This window comes from Pleurodeles waltl, chromosome 4_2 (genome assembly GCF_031143425.1).
Source record: "Pleurodeles waltl isolate 20211129_DDA chromosome 4_2, aPleWal1.hap1.20221129, whole genome shotgun sequence".
Lineage (NCBI taxonomy): Eukaryota > Metazoa > Chordata > Amphibia > Caudata > Salamandridae > Pleurodeles > Pleurodeles waltl.
The window spans coordinates 747,877,540-747,899,710 of NC_090443.1; the positions used below are offsets into that span (position 1 = coordinate 747,877,540).

Consider the following 22,171-nt stretch of genomic DNA (forward strand, 5'->3'; position numbering starts at 1 on the left):
ACCCTAAAGACCATGAACTCCATCCACTCAGGATCTCCCTCTGACCCCTGCCCACATCACGTCTTCAACAAAGCCAACGCCACCATCGCCCCCCAACTCCGCAAGATCATCAACCTTTCCTTCAACACCGCAACCTTCCCGGACAGCTGGAATCACGCCGACATCCAACCCCTTCTCAAGAAACCCAAGGCTGACCTCAACGACCTCAAAAACTTCTGACCGATCTCCCTCCTCCCCTTCCCAGCGAAGGTCATCGAGAAGATCGTCAACGCACAGCCCTCCCACTACCTCGAAGACAACTCCATCCTAGACCCCTCCCAATCCGGATTCAGACGCAACCACAGCACCAATACTGCACTCCTCGCTGCCACAGACGACATCAGACAACAAATGGACAACGGCGAAACCTCAGCCCTGATCCTCCTAGACCTCTCCGCCGCCTTCAATACGGTGTGCCGCCGCACCCTACTAACCCGACTCCACGAAGCCGGAATTCAAGACAATGCCCTCAACTGGATCTCCTCTTTTCTCTTCGGTAGAACCCAGAGAGTCCGACTCTCACCCTTCCGCTCCGAAGCCGCCAACCTCTTCTGCGGCGTCCCCCAAGGCTCCTCGCTTAGCCCGACGCTGTTCAACGTCTACATGGCACCCCTCGCACAACTGGCCCGTCAGCACAACTTCAGCATGCTCTCCTACGCCGACGACACCCAGCTCGTCCTCTCCCTCGCTAAAGATCCACACACCGCCAAAGCCAACCTACACGAGGGACTGAAATCCATCGCCGAATGGATGAGAAACAGCCGCCTGAAACTAAACTCCGACAAGACAGAAGTCCTCATCCTCGGTCGTTCCCCCTCGGCCTGGGACGACTCCTGGTGGCCCACCGCACTGGGCCCCCCACCCACTCCTGCCAACCACGCACGCAACCTCGGCTTCATCCTTGACTCCGCTCTCACCATGTCCAAACAGGTCAACGCAGTCTCCTCCTCCTGTTTCAACACCCTCCGCATGCTCCGCAGAATCTTCAAGTGGATCCCTACGGAAACCAGAAAGATGGTGACCCAAGCCCTCGTCAGTAGCAGACTTGACTACGGCAACGCACTCTACACAGGCATCCCAACAAAAGACATCCAACTACTCCAACGCATCCAGAACGCATCTGCCCGCTTGATCCTCGACATACCCCGCCGTTGCCACATCTCCTACCACCTGAAGGACCTCCACTGGCTCCCCGTGGACAAGAGGCCTTTAGCAGCCACCCCCCCCCCTCCCTAGCGCCTTGAAACCCTCACGGGTACATAGCGCGCTTTATAAATTTCTTGATTGATTGATTGATAGTAAATTGGTGCTACATATACCCAGGCTCTGTAAATTAACTGCTACTAGTGGGCCAGTAGCACTTGCTGTACCATCTACTTAAGTAGCCTTTAAAACATATCTCAGGCCTGCCATTGTAGCATGTCTGTGCAGTTTTAAACTGCCATTTCGACCTGACAAAATCAACTTTTGCCAGGGCTAATCCTTCCTTTTTAATAGATATGTGACCCCTAGGGTAATCCCTAAACAGCCCACAGGGCAGGGTGTAATGAATTTAAAAAGTAGGACATGTACTTTTAAGTTTTACATGTCCTGACAGTGACAAACTGTCACATACAGTTTTCACTACTGCAAGGTCTACCTCTCCTATATGATAACATTTGCAATTACCTTATTACTAGGGATGGCTGCAAGCTCCGCTGGTGGCGCTAATGGAGTTTTTGGCACCCCGCTAGTGGGTGACAGCTTGGAGCGCGGAGTCTGACCAGAAGCTTTGCTAGCCCCGCCAGCGGAGCGGTGCTCAACACATGCGCTCGCAGCCCAGTTATGGGCCACACAGCGCAGGCGCAGACAGTCTGTGCCTGCGCTGTGTGTCCCATAACTGGTGCTGCCGTGCTTATTACTCACTCGACATTGGCAGAGCTGCTTGCTGGCCACTCCAGAATGGATTCCGGGCATAGGGGGCAGAGGGAGGCAGAGAGCCAGGCGGCAGCACTGGCAACAAGGACCCCCTGGGAGAACCCAGGTAAGTCCTCGTTTTTTTTTTTTTAATGTGAACAATGGTGCACAAGAGGCCTGAAACAGCAGCTTTTGCTAACTTTAGGCCAGGGCCATAGGCAGCAAAAGCTGATGTTTCAGGCCTCTTATGCACCGGCCTGGCCCATATGCCCTGACTGATTGCACACAGGGCAGGCCAGAACACAAGAGGCCTGAAAACGGCAGCTTTCACTTCCACCTGCCCTGGCCTGAATGTGCCCAATCTCTGAAGCGCTAAGCAGGGTCAACCCTGCTTAGCTCTTTCGAGATCCGAAGCATTCAGCCCAGGGCAAGCAGCATGCCGCTTGCGGAGCTCTGCGGAATTCCACAGAGTTGCTTACCAACTCCGTGGAATTGCGCAAAGTAGAGCTCCGCGAGCTCCACCCACGCCTACTTATTACATTTATTAAGGATAACCTCCTAATGAGAACAGGAAACAGTGCATGTTTGGTGCATTTGGAATTGTGATGAGCAGCCTCCTTTATGGTAAAGCCTGATTTTAAATTATAATTTTGGGCCACATGACTAAGTGTAGTTGGCAGTTGGTCTTGGTGTAGTCCTCCCAGATAGGTAAACACAATAAAGAGCATAGGTGTTACTGGATGGGCCATCACTGGCAGGATGGAGGAGCAGATCTGGGCACAACCCCACTCACACCTCAATAGGCTGTGTCCTGCTCTCACACAAAGGACTGTATACCCCCTGCAGTTAGTCTGGTGCTAGGACTGCTGAGGCAGGAAATCTGAGCACTCTGGAGGAAATTCTCTAGAAGCTTCTCCCACTTCAAAGAAGGCACCAGGTATAAATATTCAACCTCAGCCACCAACTCTTCATTACACTTTTGGACTTGTGGAAGACTATGCCAGGAAGAAGGACTCGTGCGCTGTTGAAAGGACTGCCACTTCGCTGGACTGCTGCCATGAAGATCTGCTACCCTGCTGTGCTGACTAGCTGCCCTCTCACTTGGGTGTGAAGGACTGGACCTGCAGCCTGTACCCAGGACCACAAAAGTGACTCCTGGTGCTAGTCTCATGTAAGTAGCACCTGGACTCTACAACCATGAGTCCTACACTACCAATTGGTGCCACCCTAGTCAAACACAACCGAGCATCTCCTCTGCTGCGCAGCACCACCCCTAGCAGAACTAAGCTTTGTGGACTTCCCAAGTGCAAGGATTCCAGATCGCCTACAGCAGCCCACTGGAATCACCACTGTGCAAAGCATCTCCACACCAGGACATCACGTTGCCACCACAGCTCCCCAGAAGCAATTTTGCACGATGCATCACCACTCTAGGACATTGCATTATCGAACATAGCCCATCAAAACCTCTATTGCGTGATGCATCTCCTTACCTGGATCTAGCATCGCCTCTGCTGTGTGACATATCCAGCACCCGGAACCCCGCAACTTATTTCAACCAGGACTAAGGTACTGTTCAGCAGACCTAAATGGGTCCCTGTAGCCAGTCCATGCTCCTATGTGGTTGGCTTGAACATGTGACTTTGTTCCTTTCTATTGGGACTGGACATACCCCGATGGCAATTTGTGATCTTTGACACTATATTCACTGAAATAATTAAGGTTGCATATCTCCGGTTCTACTGATAGAATTTTTTCAACTTTGGTCTTCTTTTATTTATTAAAACCTATTCTGTTTTCTAATTTGGTGTGGAATTTTTCTTGTTTTGTGTTTTCATCTTATAATTGTTTAAGTGCTGCATACATACTTTACACATTGCATCTAAGTTAAGCCTGACTAGTCTGTGGTAAGTTATCAAAGAGTTGAGCACAGGTTAATTTGGGGTTTGCTTGTGACTTCACCCTGACATTGATTGTGGTTGCTGCTGGAGCAGGGTGTCACCCGCTCAACTAGTAGCCCAGTTTCCTACAGACATATGTTAAATGCCAAGTAATCCTCTTTTATATCGAAAGCGAAGAGCAAAGACCCAACCCAGCCAAGGAGAATGACAAAATCATCAATTGTTTATTGGTGCAGAACTGAGATGTTGCAAAATACCAGCTACAAATTGTGTTAGCTATGTGTGACATACTCCTAGAAAGAATATTCACTTCCCATAACGTTTTAGCCCCATGGTAAGAGTGAGAATGTTTTGAAAAAATGTCTTGCTTGGGGGTCAAACCACATGCACTCTTTAGTATATTGTCATAATGTACATTCTGTTTATGTAATGTGTGGATGGAGGCTGTCTTTGTGGATGTCTTTGTGGATGTGACGCAATACCTGCTTCAAGGATCAACATTTATGAATGCTACATTCTGCTTTCCTACTCACAACATATAACCAGAAATACCCCCTTCACTGTCTGTCTCTGCCCCGTAAATATCAGTGATTTAGCTGCTGGCTAGAGCATCCACATAGATAACACAGGTACCAGACTATCACCAGAGGCCCGAGACAGATTGCAGACAGTGCTTCAGTGCAGCGCCCTGCCATGAGTGATCCAGCACACATGATTAGTGACAGCCTTTGGAGAATGTGCTTGGAAAATGACAATAAATAAGCTGCCTCTTAGGTTTCAAGGCAGCAGCAATATTAGGTATTCATGGAGCCTTTTAGCAGCCAAAAGCAGTGCAAAATCACAGTTTTCCGGTGCATCACAAGTCTTCTGCCCAGTCACATAATGTACTCAGAAAAGCTAACATACGGGTGGAGCTAAAGCCCCTCTCTTTTTTTTCTTTCTATCATGTCAGGTCAAGTGACACCTGTGATGTCAAGCTACACTTAAAAAGAGAGAAAGTGACCATTAAAAATGATCTATCTTTTTTTGCTGTATCTTACCAAGTCTTAATTATCATTTTAACTCTCCACCAGGAAAAAGCTATTGTTAACTTGTTGCATTGTATGGTCTTTATATTTGGAACTCCATTTAGATTCTCCCTCTTTTCTATGTAACTGATGACTTACAAAAGAAGATGAAACGTGAGAGATGAGACATTTGTCAATTGTATTACAATAGCTATATAGACTCCATTTCACTCACGCCTCACCTTGGGCAGTTGTGTGTTGGTAAGAAAATATCTTAACACTGGCTGGAAAAATGAGAAAACTACATGTCAAAATTAATGTACTTTATATCCAAATTCATCTGCTACTTTTAATTGTACACTTTGTTTTTGGTTTTAATATTTTATCATGTGACTGTTTTTGGTGTTAATAAAATTATTGTGAAATTAGTAGTTTTCTGTGTCACATTTTGGAGTAGTAACCAAGAGATTTGAATGAGGAAGTATGTCTGGGGATTATATGTTTGCATCTGTTTTTCTGAAAAACTCTGGCACTATGCTGCGACTCGTTAGGTGGGTGCCCACATACTTTGTAGTATGTGTTGCCCGGAGATTCCCTTCTCTGGATTCTAAAGTGGATGATGTTTGGACCTGAAAATTACCCTTAATTACAGTGTTCAGTAAGGGTGAAGTTTAGACCTGCAAATGACCCTTGATTGCAATGATCAGTAAGCACACATGAAAAGTGCAATCTGTCATGATTGTCCACTAATCACTAGCATTGTCTACAGTTAGGAACTGTAATTGTATTGAAGTAATTCACAATCAAGTCGTTGGCCTAAACTGCTGATGTTGTTCTTTATCTAATGAAATCTCTGACTTCACATTGGTTGTGTGCCTGTATATATGTGTGGGATTATAGGGAGATAAACTAGCTTCAAAGTTACACTGCACTCTCTGATAATAGAGAGAGGTGTCACACACTTGTCTGATTCCAGTGGTGGAGATAATGCTGGACCTCTAATCCCACCCGAGACAGAGAACGAAATCAAGTAACTACAACCTTAATTCACTGACTGCCTCAGAGGGGAAGGGGTTTGGGATAAAACAAGAAAAGATAGACTTGTATCTCTGAGTTTGCTCTGCTGCCTTGTGGCACTGCATAGGAGGGTCTGTGCTCCTTGCTTCTTTTGTGTTGATGTGGTTCCGGTGCACTAGAAACAAGAAGAAAAGATATTACCAACAATTCTCAGCATATAGGCCTATATTATGACATTAACGGTAAGTAACGCCTACTGCCGCGGTGACGGCCGCAAAAGACCGTCGCCGCAGCTAACAGCTGTCTGCCAAATTATGACTACAGACTGATTTCTGCCACCAAAAGGGTGGAAATCTGAGCGTGGCCATGCTGGCTGATGGCGTTAAGGTGGCGCTGCTACCATCAGCAGCGCCACGCCAGTAGACCACTGCCAGCCGTATTATGAAAACTAATACGGCCTGGCGGTGTTCTGCTGGTGGGCGCTGCTGGCGCTAGCAGCGCCCCGTCCCGTCCCCTGGCGGAAGACCCCCTGGATTCAGGTAAGTCTGGTTTCCGACAGGGGAGGAGGGTGTTGTGTGTGTGTGTGTGTGGGTGTGTGCATGAGTGTATGAGTATGTGCGTGAATGCCAATGTATGTGTAGCGTTATGAACACCACGAAAACTATGGCGGTAGGCAGGGTCAAAGTGCCTGAGGTGGTGCAATAGTGGCCACCGGGCTGGAGATTCTTATCTCCAGCCCGGCGGTTGCTACCGCCATGGCGGTTGGAGTGGTACATTGGCGGGTTGGCTTCAGCCAACCCGCAAGTGTCATAATGTGGTGGTATGTACCACCAGCCTGTTGGCAGGGTCAAAATGCCTGAGGTGGTGCAATAATGGCCACCGGGCTGGAGATTCTTATCTCCAGCCCAGCGGTTGCTACCGCCATGGCGGTTGGAGTGGTACATTAGCGGGTTGGCTTCAGCCAACCCGCAAGTGTCATAATGTGGTGGTATGTACCACCAGCCTGTTGGCGGTACTACCGCCACATTACCTCTGACCGCCGGGGTTATAATGACCCTCAAAGTGTTCCCTCTGTGCCCGAACGGACCTCCCTGAGGTGAATGTTGTTTCACCAGGACCTGTTCTCAAGATCTTCCGCCTGGGCCTGCAGGACATCTTGTTGTTCGTGAAGGCATAAGGTTTCTTGATGCAGCAGCTCTACGTCTTCATCTTGTGCGATCTCACTCTCTTCTTTGCTGGAGTCCCTCTTGCCAATTGAGGTCAGATCTGTACGGAAGTCTCGTTCTTGGGATAGGTCTTTTCTAAGGTCCATTGGCCAAGAAGCCCCTTGTGACCAGGGCCAAGTTGGAGTCGGTGGACCCTTCTGTGTCGTCTTGCGTGGATAGGTGCATCATGGATCCAGCTTCCTTGGTGTGAGCTGGGTGGAGCAGGTCAGCATCCCCCAGTCAGATTGATCTTTTTTGTTTTGCACCACTGCCATGACTGTGAGGACGGAGGGAAGCATGGCTTAAACCACCTACTCCCTCTGAGAAAGTGTTGTAGAAGTGTAGTCTCCTTAATCTGCCCCTTTGTAGCTGATGCCACATGGATACATCGTGCTCTGGTGAGGCTGAGGGGCCCCCAGGTTGGGGAGAGAAGCAGACACGTCTTGATCTAGTCTAGAAGAGGCCAGGCCGGGGGGGGGCTTCAGCATGTGGAGGTGCATAGCATAGAACAGGCACTATTGCGCCTGTATTGCACCTCCCAGGGCACCACTGGCAGAGGTTGAAGAGGGTCCCTGCAGTGGTTCCAGGAAAAAGAGAAAAAGATCAGTGGGGGTGGTTGAATCCCATTGGGTCATGTGTGTGGAGAACAGCCTCCCTTTCAATGTAGGCTGGGTGTTGTGTTGGAGTTGGGGGAGCCAAGATCCTGCACCTCTCTTTGTTGGCCCCCTCGGGAAAGATCTGTGTGGCACTTGGGGGGCTAGGCAAGTCCTTGTAGTGGTCTCGTACTACACTACAGAGCAGGTATGGGGGAGATGGGCCAAGGATGAGTGCCTCTTCCAAGGAGCCCTCTCTGTGCTAACGGTGATGTGAGACTCCCTGCCCCAAATTTAGATCACTCACTGAGAAGTAGGGTGGGGAAGTTAGGAGGCCGCCACCATCAGTCGCAGCCACTCCGTTTGGGTCCAGTGGACTCAGCAGACCCAGTCACTCTCCTCGTCTGGAAGCCCTCTTGGTGGTAGATGTGGGCCTGGGGTCCCAGCCAGGACTCTATGTCAGGTCCTGCGGGGCAGTTGAGGGTCCTGTGGTTTACTGGACCAGGCCATCCTCTCTCAGAGGTGCTGCCGCACCAGCAGCAACTTCAGTGGCGGGTCAGATGTGCAGCACCTGCAAAAGACAGTCGACCAGGCACGTTCACTTTTTTTTTGTGTTCCCCTTGCTGGCACAGCTAGGTTGTGTGGTTTCGGTGGTATATGGTGGCTGGCCTTGGTGCCTGGGATGGGTAGTTTGGCCCGGTCCTTCATGCAGGAGTCCCTGTCCAGCGTCGCTGGCAGGCTCCTTGTCACCTCCATTCCTCTGTTGTGGCACATGGGGTGATAGTGACCCTGTCTGCGTTTGGTTGTTAAGGGTGCAAAGTGTCCTCTGTGGTGGTTTCAAGGGCCTCCATCTGCATCGCTTCTCGCTTCGAGCCGTGGAGGACTCGGGCATGACTACTGCAGTGAGGGGGTCATGATGTCAGTTCGCTTGGTGGCGCAGCAGGCGGCTCGAGGCAAAAACAGACACCACAGGCTTTTCTATTCAGTCCCTGCCATTTTGTGAAGGTTTCCCTGCATCAGGCTGCTAGGCGGATGATCCGGGCCCCCCGATGTTGTGGAGTTTGTGGGCCTGGGCAGCAGAGAAGCGCAGATAGCATCCTACTCCACTGCCATCTTTCTCACTCCTCTCAAATGATGATTCTTGATGCCCTTATTTGCCAGAAATGCTACCACTGGGCCTTTGCAGTTAAAAATAACCAGAGACACTATTGAGGCAAGGATACATTGAGAGTCACCAGGATGGAATCTGATTGGAGGCACTGTTCTGATGAAGTATGGCTCTGTTTGGAATTTCCAGGGGCACCCTAATCCAGTTTAATGAGTCCCTGGCCATGAACATTTTGGGCCCATAACCACTGCTCACCCCCTTAGTAGCCTGGCACAAGCGGTCAGGCTTTTCTCAAAAGCAATATGTAAAGTTTTTGTGCCAACACTTACACTAATACAGTGAAAACACTACAAAATGGACACCACACCAGCTTAGGAAACTACAGAATATTTATCTAAATCAAACAAGACCAAAACAACAACAATCCAACATACACAAGTCAAGTTATGCATTTTCAAAAGAATAAGGGCCTGATTCTAACTTTGGAGGACGGTGTTAAACCGTCCCAAAAGTGGCGGATATACCACCTACCGTATTACGAGTTCCATAGGATATAATGGACTCGTAATACGGTAGGTGGTATATCCGCCACTTTTGGGACGGTTTAACACCGTCCTCCAAAGTTAGAATCAGGCCCTAAGAGTCTTACTCCACAGAAAACAATGGAAAAGTTGATTTTACACAAAGTACCTGGTTTGTGTAAAAAATAAAGCCGCACGGGTGAGCGCACGTCGAAAAAGTCAGCAATGCATCGATTTCTTACTCGCAAGTGACGCTGTGCGTCGTTTCTTCTCCGGTTGGCATGGCGATGCATCATTTTTCTCCAACGCAAGAGATCAATGCATCAATTTCCAGACAGGACACCTCGGATATGCACGTCCTTGCATTGATTTTTTATGCCCAGCCATGATGCATGAGAAATCCGGTTGCACTGTGTTAGAAAACCATGCTGCATGGGGTTTATGTCATTATCAGCAGCCACACACAGGTCTTTCATCTTTTCTCCAGCTGCGAAGCGTCGATCTCCCAGCTGTGAGGCAGTGGGTGTGTCAATTTTAGCTAAGAAGTGTGTGGCGCGTCTTTTTCAGCCGAGTTGCAGGTGGTGCGTCAAAATCTTTACCCGCTCAGTGTTCTGTGGGTGGATTTCAGTCCTTGTTCTGGCAGTTTCACCTCTCAGGGCCCAGAGACTGGACAAGGCACCACTTGTCAGGGCAGGAGTCTCAGCAGAGTCCAGGTTTTGGCAGAGGAAGTCTTTGATGGCCCTTGGACTTCAAAACAAGAGGCAAGCTCAATCCAAGCCCTTGGAGATTATTTACAAGCAGGAATATACCACAAAGTCCAGTCTTATCCTCCTTCAAGCAGAAGCAGCAACTGCAGGCCAACCCAGCAAAGCACAGTCACAGGCAAAGGGGCAGTACTCTTCTTCCAACTCTTCTCCTTGGCAGAGGTTCCTATTGATTCCAGAAGTAATCTAAAAATCTGGGGCTTTGGGTCCACTACTTATACCTCTTTCTGCCGTTGAAGCAGGCAAACATCAAAGGAAATTCTTAAGTGTTTGTAAGATTCTGCCTTGCCCAGGCCAGGCCCAAGACACACACCAGGAGGTTGGAGACTGCATGGTGTGAGAGCAGGCATAGCCCATTCAGGTGTAATTGACCAATCCTCCCTCCACTCTAGCTCAGATGGCTGATCAGGAAATGCAGAATACACCCCAGCTCCCTTTGTGTCACTGTCTAGAGAGGATTCACAAACAGCCTGTCAGTCTAATCCAGAGAGGGAATACACAACCAGGCAAAGTCACACAATGGTTTAACCAAGAAAATGCCCACCTTCTAATAGTGGCATTTTCAAACATACAAATTAAAAAACAACTTTACCAAAAGATGTATATTTAAATTGTGAGTTCAGAGACCCCAAACTCCACATCTCCATCTCCTCTCAAAGAGAAACTACACTTTAAGGCTATTTAAAGGCAGCCCTCATGTTAACCTATGAAAGAGACAGGCCTTGCAACAGTGCAACAGTGAAAAACAAATTTGGCGGTATCTCACTGTGAGGACATCTAAAACACATCAGTACATGCCCCACCTTTATCATACACTGCACTATGCCCATGGGTTGCCTTACATGTATACAAAGGGAATGTTTGGGCGTGGCAAGTGGGTACATTTGCCAGGTTGAATTGGCAGGTTAAAGCTGCACACACAGCCACTGCAGTGGCAGGTCTGAGCCATGTTTACAGGACTACTCAGGTGGGTGGCACAATCAGTGTTGCAGTCCCACTAGTAGCATTTGATTTGCATGCACTTTGCACCTCTAGTGCACCGTACTACGCACTTACTAGTAAATCAAATATTCCAATCAATGAAAAAATCCAGTTATACATACATTTTACACAGGGAGTACTTGCACTTCAGCACTGGTCAGCAGTGGTAAAGTGCCCAGAGTACCAAAAACAGAAGAAACAGAGTCCAGCACACAGTCAAAACATGGAAGGCAGAGGCAAAAAAGACAGGGGAGACCACGCCAAGGATGCCAGATCTAACACGAAGAAGAAGCTGAGGTAGTGAAATTATATGATTACATTAGTGTTTATTTTACTCACGGGTGCTTGAAAAAGCAGATACCAGGAATGCTCAGAATTTCCTCTCGTTCAATAAATGTTTGCTGATGGGACGTTTATCTTACCTATCACTGTTTGTTGTGTTAGTTTGATGCCCTAAATTTGGTGGGCCTTTCCATGAATGGGTCCCATAGTTCTCTGTCCTATAGGAACAAGACTACACGTCGCTGATGAGACTCAACAAGTTTGAAAGTGGTCCATAATCACTGGTATTTGCAGTCTAAGGAGATACTGTTTACTTGTTTGATCTTATGAGATGCATGTATTTGCTTTTAGTGGGCCTTTTGCCCAATATAAACCATGACAATGAAGATAATTAATAAGTTGCTTCAAAGGTGTATGTTTATCAATGTTACTCACATTTCTTTATTTACCTCCTAGTGTGATATATAATTGTCTTTTTTGTTGTATTCAGTGGTTTAGCTACCACACTCCTGCAATGCAATTAGCAACTACAATATTATTTTTTCCTCTCTCCAGATCCAACATCAGGCCCGATAATGTGAATTCAAACTTCCATGAATTTAAAATGCACACTTTCACACGTGTTACATCCTGCAAAGTTTGTCAAATGCTTTTGCGGTGAGTACAGTTACTTAAATTTGTTTGTTTTTGGCACATTTGCAAAAAAATGTTGGACCTGATTCTCAAACGTATTTGTGCAAGAAAATTTGACATACACTTCCAAATAATAATTTTGTGAGTTTAAAGCCTGATGTTTGAAGTTCTGGTTGAAAAAACCTGGTCGCAAACTGCAACCAGTATTTTTGTAACCAGAGTGATATTCTTTTTTTAAACAATCTATGTACTAATAGGCTACTTCACCAAATACTAAATCATAGTGGGTCACAGTTTGACCACCCTCAGGAATATTAATGAAGTAGCTTGTGAATTGCGATGCGCAGCCATCTCCGGGATAGTAGTCCGCTGGGGTCAGCAGACGACCGTTTGTGATTGCTTTCAAATAAAGCAATTTTCTTTTAAATGCAGCCCCTTTATTCCTTAAAGAAAAATGGAATTCATTAAAAAATTACAAGTTTAAGTAACATTTTTATGAGTAGGCAGTGGTGTATGAGACCACATGAAGCAAACTGATGGATTGTAGATTTCTTGGACTGAAACCATGCCAGGAATGTGCTGAAGCACCATGACAAATAATTAGGAATGTTTATAACTAATGTAGATGCCTTATTGAAATACAGTTTGCTCCAATCTAATCAAATGGTGAATATGTTCATTAATAAGCAAAGCCAACAACTTCATATAGTTTTTACAGTTGGTGTTGTTGAGCAAAATTGGTTGAAAATTCTTGTAGGCGGACAGATTGTGACCATTTTTGGGTTTTGGATGCAATGTTACCTCTACGAAGGAATCACACGTGTCCCCCTCAGAGTGAATATGCTGAACAACATAATAATTTTGCTGCCAGGATCCTGGAAAATTGGAGTAAAATTCTATGAGCAAGCCATCTGGCCTTGGTCCTATATCTCTCAGGGACTGGAAAATAGCATCATGTATTTTATTAATTTCAGTGTCTTTTTCAAGTGAGGCGAGGTCTCACGTTTTCTCTAGAATTCTATGTATAGAATTAAAGAAGTCAAATATTTTCAGGTGTGTACAGATCTTTATAGTAGTTGCTAGACCTGACAATCTTAGGTCGGTCTTCCCCCACCTTTTTGTCTGCCTCCTTCCATTTTTCTGATCTCGTTTTTGCTGATTTTAGGACTCTGTGCACTTTACCACTGCTAACTAGTGCTAAAGAGCTTGTGTTCTCTCCCCTAAACCTGGTAACATTGGCTCCTACCCATTAGGCATATTTAAGTTACCTCTAAATCCCCAGTGAAGTGCACTATAAATTCCCATGGCCTATAAATTAAATTCTACTAGTGGGCCTTCAGCACTGTTTCTGTCACTCACATAAGTAGCCCCTTAACCATGTCTCAGTCCTGTCGTTGCAATGCCTGTTTCACTGAGACTTCGACTTGGCATTTAGAACTATTTGCAAAGCCTTAAACCCCCTTTTATTACATATGTCACCCCTAAGGTAGGCCATGGGTAGCCCACAGGGCAGAGTGCTATATAATTAAAAGGCAGGACATGTACTTGTAAACTTTACATGTCCTGGGAGTGAAAAACTCCCAAAGTCATTTTTCTTTACTGTGAAGCCTGCTCCTCTCATAGGCCAGCATTGGAGATTTCCTTATATGATTTTAAGTGGTTATTTCTGATCTGAAAGGAGTGGCATTGTCATGTTTGATATGGTTGGAATGGAATTAAGAAAGCCTGCTCACTGGTGAAGTTGAATTTAACATTACTATTTAAGAAATGCTGCTTTTAGAAAGTAGGCAGTTTTTTGCACTTACTGCTCTCTGTGCCTTACAGCCTGTCTCCAAACCATGTCTGATCTGTGCTGGTTGACAGCTCCCTTTGTGCATTCCACTCAGACAACCAGGACACTCAGCTATATCTGTATTCATCTGCATACTGATGAGTCTTTCCGGGCAGGATGGGTGGAGGGGCTCTCTCTTACACTTCAAATGCTAGTGGCCTGCACTCACACAAAGGACTGATAACCACCCACGGATCTCCTGGCAGACAGGACTGGGACGAAAGGAAAACTGGTTCACTTCACAACCACTTTTTAAAGTTCCCCTCCACTTCAAAAGCACATTTGGGTATATACTGGGTCTGTGACCCTCTAATATCAGACAGTTCTTGACCTACAACTGGACTCAGTCATAGGGACTGCTGTACTGCCCAAAGGGCTCCTCTTGACTGCTTTTCTGGAAGAGCTGCTCTTCTTGTTCCCCTGCTGCCTACTGGCCCCTGTCTCTGATGGAAGGACTCTTTGCTTTCCCCCACAAGTGCTCTCCGTGGTCTTGGACTAGGCTTGCCCCCTGTTCTGAAGTCTCAGGATGATGGAAAGTCATCCTTTTTGCCCTGCTCACCCCCCAAACCTTTGGACTGATACTGGTAGTTACTGACTATGACTGTGCCCTGGGCACTGCTAACTAGTCCCAGGGCCAGCGTTCTGTGGAAAATGGCATATGAAAATGAGACTTAATTATATTTGACTTTAACAACCTACCTGTAAGTCCCTAGTATACGATAGGGTTAGGGGCCCCAGTATAGTTAGTGCAACAATAGGTATACTTCTATGGTGCCCAGTCATTTTAAAGGCAGGCCTGAATTGCTGGCTGCTTTAAAGTTAAAGTTAACCCCAAATTCGACTTTAGAGTTAAAAGTACTTCCAAAGTCCTAAACTACCTTATTTTTAGTCACCCCTAAGGACTTCCCTGAGGACCTCCGGGGTTGGATGCAGTGTAAATTTAAGCAGGGACTTTTTAAAAGATGTTTTATAAGTCCTGGTGAGGGAAAACAGTCAAATTTGTTTTCCCAATGTAGTCAATAGGTCCCACAGGCTGACATAGAAAGACTTTATTTTAAAATAGTAAAGTCTTATTTTTAATAGAGATGGCGTAAATATAGCAGGTTTGGTACCAATTTAAATGTTGTAATAAATCCAACAGGTTGCCAATGTTGAAAGTAATATAACTAGCACAGGGAAAGAGTTTTAGAACTTGAATTTCAGGTTCGTCCCTCTGAAAAGCTCCTGAGCCCCTGACTTCCAGGATTTGACCAGGGGCTCACAGAAAGGCAATCCAACAATGTTGCATCGAAATTGGCTTGCTGAAGAGGACCGTCCGACATCAGGGCAGAAAAGCTCCAGAAAAGTTTCTAAGTGTAAAGGTAAAAGTCCCCTACATTGGTTCCCTAAACTGGATTTTGTGCATTTTGGTGCCATTCTAAAGATAAAAATATGCTCTATTTTTATGAATTGGTGTTGGATTTTATTTGTGTGTCATGTTTTACATATTTAATGTTTTTTTGATATTAAATGCTTTACACCTGTTTCCTCAGTTAAGCCTAAGTGCTCGTGGGGCAAGCTACCAAGGGTTGAGAAAATTTTCATTTATTGAGACCATGACTGGACCTAGTAGGGGTTTATGGCCTGTTCTAAATGTAGAGTGTTACTCTTCCCCCAAGCTGACAGCACATCAGCAAAAAGACTGCAAACAGGTGTCGGAGCAGTTTGCTGGGCTGTTCTCCCTGACCCCTGAGCTCACCACTTGGTCTGTCCATGACATTGATACTGGTGATAGCTTACCTGTCAAAAAAGTTGTACAGGTTTTCAGACCAGGTCAGAGCCAACCTCAAGGCTGAGGTAGCTAAGATGCTGGAGCAAAGGGCAATTTAGCTCTCTGATAGTCCTTGGGCCAGTCCCGTGGTGCTAGTACCCAAACCTAACCCCTAAGGTAGGAGAAAGGAGATGAGATTCTGGGTAGACTACAGAGGCTTAAATGTAGTCACTAAGACTGATGCTAACCCCATACCTAGAGCTGATAAGCTCATTGATAGGTTGGTGGCTGCTAAGTTCCTGTGTACATTTGATCTGATCTCAGGATACTGGCAGATTGCCCTAAGTCCAGGAGCTAAGGAGAGGTCAGCATTTTCCACCCCAGAGGGCCACTTTCAATTCAGAGTGATGCCCTTTGGTTTGACAAATGTTCCTGCTTTCTTTCAACGGTTGGTGAACAGTCTTGTCTGGGTTGGAATCCTTTAGTGCAGCTTATCTGGATGATATAGCTGTATTCAGTTCCACCTGGGAGGATCACCTGGTCCACCTGAGGGAAGTGCTTCAGACCCTGCTCCAGGCAGATCCTACCATCAACGCAAGCAAATGCCAGATAGAGCAAAGCACAGTGGTGTATCTGAGTCACCTTGTAGGTGGAGGCCATGTACAGCCTCTCCAGACCAAAATCCAGACTATCATGGATTTGGAGGCTCCTAAAACCCTAAAACTCAGACTCAGGTTATAGCCTTTCTTGGCATTACAGGAGGTTTGTCTAGACTTATGGGACTATTGTGGCTCTTCTGAGGGAACTCACCTCTAAGAAACAGCCCAAAGAGGTCATATGGACCCCAGAGTGTTAGAAGGCCTTTGACTCTTTGAAGGAGGCTTCGTGTTTAGCACCACTGCTACTGGCCCCCGACTACAATAAGGAATTTATAGTGCAAACAGATGCTTCTAAGGCAGGGATTGGGGCAGTGTTGGCACAAGTGAATGAGGAAGGCCAGGAAAAGCCAGTTGCCTTCATCAGCAAGCGACTGCTCCCCAGAGAGTGAAAATTGAGTTTCATTGAGATGGATGCCTTTGTGGTGGTCTGGTCCCTGAATAAGCTGAGGCATACCTGTTTGACACTCACTTCCTGGTTTAAACTGACCACAGACCTCTCAGATAGCTGATGCCGATGAGAGGGTAGAACCCAAAACTGTTGAGATAGCCCATTTTCCTACAGGTTATGGACTTTTCAGTGGAACATAGACCTGGGACTCCCCATACCAATGCAGATGGACTTTCAAGGTTTTTCCACTTAGCTGATGATCCCTACAAGGATGTAGGATAGTACCCATCACCTGTCACCAGGGGGGGCAGTATGGAAAATTCATCCATTTTGCCTCGATCACTCCCAAACTCTTGGACTGCTACTGGTGGTTACTAACTCTGACTGTGCCCTGAACACTGCTAACCAGTCTCAGGGCCAATGCTCTTTGTAAAATGGTATATGCAAATAAGACCTAATTATAATTGGGTCTGACGACCTACCTGTAAGACCCTAGTATATGGTAGGTCATGTAGTATAGGTAGTGCGCCCACAGGCGCACTGCTGTAATATCCAATGCCATTTTAAAGGCAGGACTGGATTGCTAAGTTAAAGTTAACCCCAAATTGGACTTTGGAATTAAAAGTACTTCTGAAGCCCTAAACTACCTTATGTTTACATATAAGTCACCCCTAAGGTCTTCCCTCAGTGCCTACATGGATGGGTGCAATGGAAATATAAGCAGGGACTTAATTAAAGATGTTTTGCGGGAGAAAAACAGTCACATTTGTTTTCTCAGTTGTAGTCAATGGGCCTTACAGGCTAACATGGAGAGACTTAAATGTAAAATAATAAAGTATTATTTTTAATAGAGATGAGCTAAATATAGCACATTTGGTACCAAATTAAATGTTATAATAAATCCAGCAACTTGCCAATGTTGAACCTAATATAACTAGCACAGAGAAAGAGTTTTAGAGCTCTTTCTGAAAGTTACCAAATTCAGCTCCGTAGCGCCCTTTCCTCATTGGTCAACCTGTGATGAGATGTGAAGTGGTCTGGGCTGAAACAAAGGAAGCATCTGGTGGGCGAAGAACTACTACAGCTGATGGCAGAAAAGCATGAGGGGAGAGTAGCCAACCTAGTCTTCAAAGGAGGGAAAGCCACTTGGGACATAAACTGGTTGTCTCCCATTTCTTGTAGCCCCAGACAGGTAGGAGTCCCCTGATTAGATTAGGAGAGGGTCTAGAAAGGGGTGTGTTAAGGGAAACCAGTAGGTGGACTCAGCCAGATCTCAACTCTAAGACTGAATTTTAGCCATCTTGCATTTTTGAAAAACGTTGCTCCATGAGATTGATTTTTGCCACACTTGCCAGGAAAAGGTCACTCAAGAGGGTGGTGGCCTGCACTCTATTGAACAGGAACACTCCCCTGCTTCCCACCCTCAGGAGCAAGGATAAATATGGCAGAGCTGCCCCACGGTTCAGATCCCTGCTGGAAGAAGATTCTGGAAGAAGAAGAACTGCTCTGCTGGACCCCTGGCCTGCACCTGGCCCCCGCACTCAGAAGGACTGCAACAGCTGCACACCTTGGGCCTCATCAAAAAAAAGACTTTGCCTTGCTTCTGCAACTCCAGGGGTGGACTCCCCGTAAGCTACAGGTAGGTGCTAACCAGAGTCCCCTGCATTAAGGCCTGCAAGTTTAGCCCAGCTGACCAGTATTCAGTGGCCATTTAAGAATTCTGACCAAGTGTATTCTGGGAACTGAATTTCCAATTTCCAAGGAGCAACTCAGAGCTTCTAGAACCTATGAGCAAATTTGTGGACAATTTGAGGACCGAGAAGAAGATCCAGAAGTTTGGGGAACTGTGAAAAAAAGCTTTATAAGTGGATCGACCCAACATCGAGAGTCAGTCTGGCCACCATTAACCGTAACCTCACTTGAATTTCAGGCTTGTCCCACTGAAAAGGTCCGGAGCCCCAGACTTCCAGGGTTTGACCGGGGCCTCACGGGAAGGCAATCCGACAAAATCGTATCGAAAACGACTTGCTGAGGGGGACCGTCTGACGTCAGGGAAGAAAGGCTCCAGAAAAGTTTCTAAGTGCAAAGGCAGAAGTTTGAACAAGGCCTCCCATGCAGTGTATCGAGAAGGGCTCAATCACAGCTGGCCTCAACTTTTGACTTTGCCCTGGTCGAAGAAAATCTCCAAGAAATTTGAAAGCGTGAAATTAAAAACTTTATCTGAGGCCTCCCGCTCAGTGTATCCAAGCAGGGCGCCATTGCAGTCAGCCTCAAGTTTGAACATTGCTCGGTTTGATTGCAACCAGATGTCCCCAGTTGATGCTTTTGGTTTTAGGCACTAGAAAGCATTTTTTTCAAATTAATCTTTAAAAATTCATATCACCGGTTCCCTTCATTGAATTTTTGTAGTTTTGGTGTCATTTTAAAGATAAACATATTTTCTATTTCTATAAATTGGTGTTGGATTTTTATCATGTTTTGTGTTTTACTTATTTACTGTTTTGGTGATATTAAATGCTAAACTTAAGCCTAACTGCTTGTGGGCCAAGCAACCAAGGGTTGGGCAAGGATTAATTTATTGACTCCTTAACTGGATCCAGTGTGGGTTTGTGGCCTATTACTAAGTGTAGGTAACTACCTGCCCTTACCAATAATCCACTTTCCAACAAAGGACCATCAAAGACTGCATCTACTGGCAAAAATTCACAGTGTCAAAAAAACTGACGCACCGCCTTCAAAATTTGACACACCGCCTGCAAAATTCGACACATCGCCTACAAAATTCGATGCACCGCCTGAAAAATCGCTGCATCACCTGCCGAATCACAGTGGCACCTGTTGCCTCTTCTCAGCGCATTTTTTATTTTCCACACATCGTCCCTGGGCGTCATATTCTCCCAGCATTGCAGTGAGGAACCAAGGGCGCACCCCCGAAAAACGACACATCGCCTTGCCGCGTGGAAAAAAAATGATGCCTCACCATGGCCGTGCTAGAAAAACTGACGCTTTCCTTTTTGACTCATCTCCTCCTCTGTGTCTTTATTTTTTACACATCCCAGGGAGCGTGTGGTAAAAGGATACAACCACTAATTCTTAAGTATTGAGACTTATCTAAACCTTTAAAATTTATATATTGACTTGCACCTCTGTCTTATGATAATCGGATAATTATTATCTATTTTCCTACAATGGTGTGGAGTATGTTTTATGGTGTTTTCACTGTGTTACTGTATGATTTATTCCACAAATACTTTACACATTGCCTTCTAAGTTAAGCCTGCCTGCTCTGTGCCAAGCTACCTGTGGATGAGCACAGGATAATTTAGGTTGTGTTGTGACTTACCTTCACCTGGATTGCAGTCCCTATTTGGACAGGGTGCATACCTCTGCCAAATAGAGACCCAGTTTCTAACAATAGTCAACAAAACAATTGTGAATTTCAGAATCCTTATACTGCCTATTAGCTGTAGTACCAGTGATACATCTGATTTTTGCTTTTTTTTAATTTCATAAGTTATTAGGTAAATTCCGATTAGGCCTAAATTAGGTTTACTAACATACCTTTATGGTTGAAAGGATAATCCTCATGATTTCAAATTTCTAATGAGCTGAACAAGGCAAAAATGCCTCTTTACGAGCCTTTTTTCCTTCGTAGCAACATATTTAATTATATTTAATTATATAACCACTAAGTGTCACCTTGAAGGAACCCCAGATAATAAATCTGGAATGCTGAATTTTATTCAAGGAAGGAATTCAATGATAAATCTCTAAAATTCATCTATAAAAGCTTTATCGTCAACTAATATGTTATAAGATCGCCATCTGTTTGAATGTGATAAATTTGGCAATGAATCCAGATGTACAATGACAGGAGCATAATCCGAGAGCAGAATTGCAACAATTCTAAGAAATTATCAAGGACTGGGTAATATTCTTGCTTAAGACAATATAATCTACTTTTGACTGGGTTCGATGAGCAGATGAATAAACTCTTCATGTGTCAATCAGTCTTCTTGAGCATTTTGACAGGTTTTGAAAGATTTTTGTATGTTATTAGAAGCATACTTTAGGCTGGTTCTTCTGTCAGTAATAGGATACATTAACACATTGTTGTCTCCACCCATCAAGTAATGTAAATTTTAAAACTACATCAATTTTAGTGGTAAAGATTCCCAAAAGATTATATGAACTCTTTTAGGAAAAAAAACATTTGGAATTGATAATGTCACATTGTTCATTTTTAAATCAAGATACATTCATCTGCCATCATCATCAACTTCCAGCATAATAACATCTAAGGTTAGAGCTTAATGTCGAAGAAGAACCAACTTATTTTTATTCTTGATGGCAGAGGAATCAAAAATATGACCTACCCTATTTTGTTTTATCAAATTAATATCTTTCTTGGTTAAGTGAGTCTCCTGTACCAATGCTATGTTGGCACTTTTACCTAGACATTTGGGTAAAGTCTCTGTCTCTTTATGGTATCATATAGATATTTGACATTCCTGAAAATAACACAGGTGTTGTATAATCAAGAAGAGAAAACATAAATAACATACAAAACATTTTAAAGCTGAAGTTGTGAGTACATTCATTAAAACACATTGAGTCCTAAAGTTAGAAAGTAAGGTAAAAAAGTCACCCTGGAAGACAAAAAGGGATGGGATAGAAAGAGAATCTTGAGTAAGGTACACTGTGAGAAATTGGGTTGTTGGTTGAGTGGGGTGTTAACTCTACTCCAGCAATAAACACAATCTCTGTTAGAGTGAACCACAAAAACCACTAAATTAACCTGTGCTTCATCCTGTGGTAGATTGTCACAAAAGCAGGCAAGCTCAACTCAGTGTGACAATTATACGTATTTATGCAGCACACAAACAGTATAAAAGTGGAAATACAACACAATATCCAAATTTAGAAAAATAGAGTACATTTTTATAAATTAGTTGACACTAAAATGACAAAAGTCAGATCATTAGAACTGGTGCTATGAATTTTTAAAGTTTAAGGTAAAAGTAGTGCCCAAAATATCAAAGAGCCAACCACAGACATCTAGTGGACTTGAAGGGCACCTTTAACACTACCATAAGAGGTCCGGGAATTGAAGGGCACCACTTGGGGAAAGGGTTAGGACTCACTCAGGGTGTGTCCAGGTGTAGATTCAAGATGGCTTTAGCCTTTTCTGTCCCAGAGGGTCTGATAGGAGGCCAGTCAGCAAGCCCTTGAAATCACTCTGGGTAAAGAGGTGGAACCGACCCAAGCAACAGCACAGGCTTGTGAGGGTTCAAGGCAGGCTTTAGGTAACAGAGCAGTCTTTACACAGCAGAGTCCTTCTGCAAGACCAGAAAATGAACTGAAGAGTGGGTCAGAAGGTCATATTGTTATACCTGGTGCCTTCTTTTAAGTAGGAGATGTTTCTAAAGAATTCCATTTGTAGTGTTTGAAGTTTCCTGCCTCACCTGGCTCCAGGCTAGCACATGGACAATAGACTGGTGACAAGTCCTTTGTGTGAAGACAGGGCACAGCCCATTGAGCTGCAAATAGTGCTATGCCCAGCTCTCCCTCTATCCTACCAGGAATGGCCCATCCA

At 45.2% G+C, this 22,171-nt stretch overlaps 1 protein-coding gene across 1 annotated transcript in view; it reads left to right on the plus strand.

The window, feature by feature from the left end:
* VAV3 (vav guanine nucleotide exchange factor 3) overlaps window positions 1-22,171 on the plus strand; it is a 1,144,177-nt gene that overhangs the window by 600,054 nt on the left and 521,952 nt on the right. Inside the window, exon 16 of the mRNA XM_069232407.1 lies at window positions 11,870-11,971. Coding sequence (XP_069088508.1) covers window positions 11,870-11,971 — 102 coding nt within the window. The remainder of the gene's footprint in view (window positions 1-11,869; window positions 11,972-22,171) is intronic.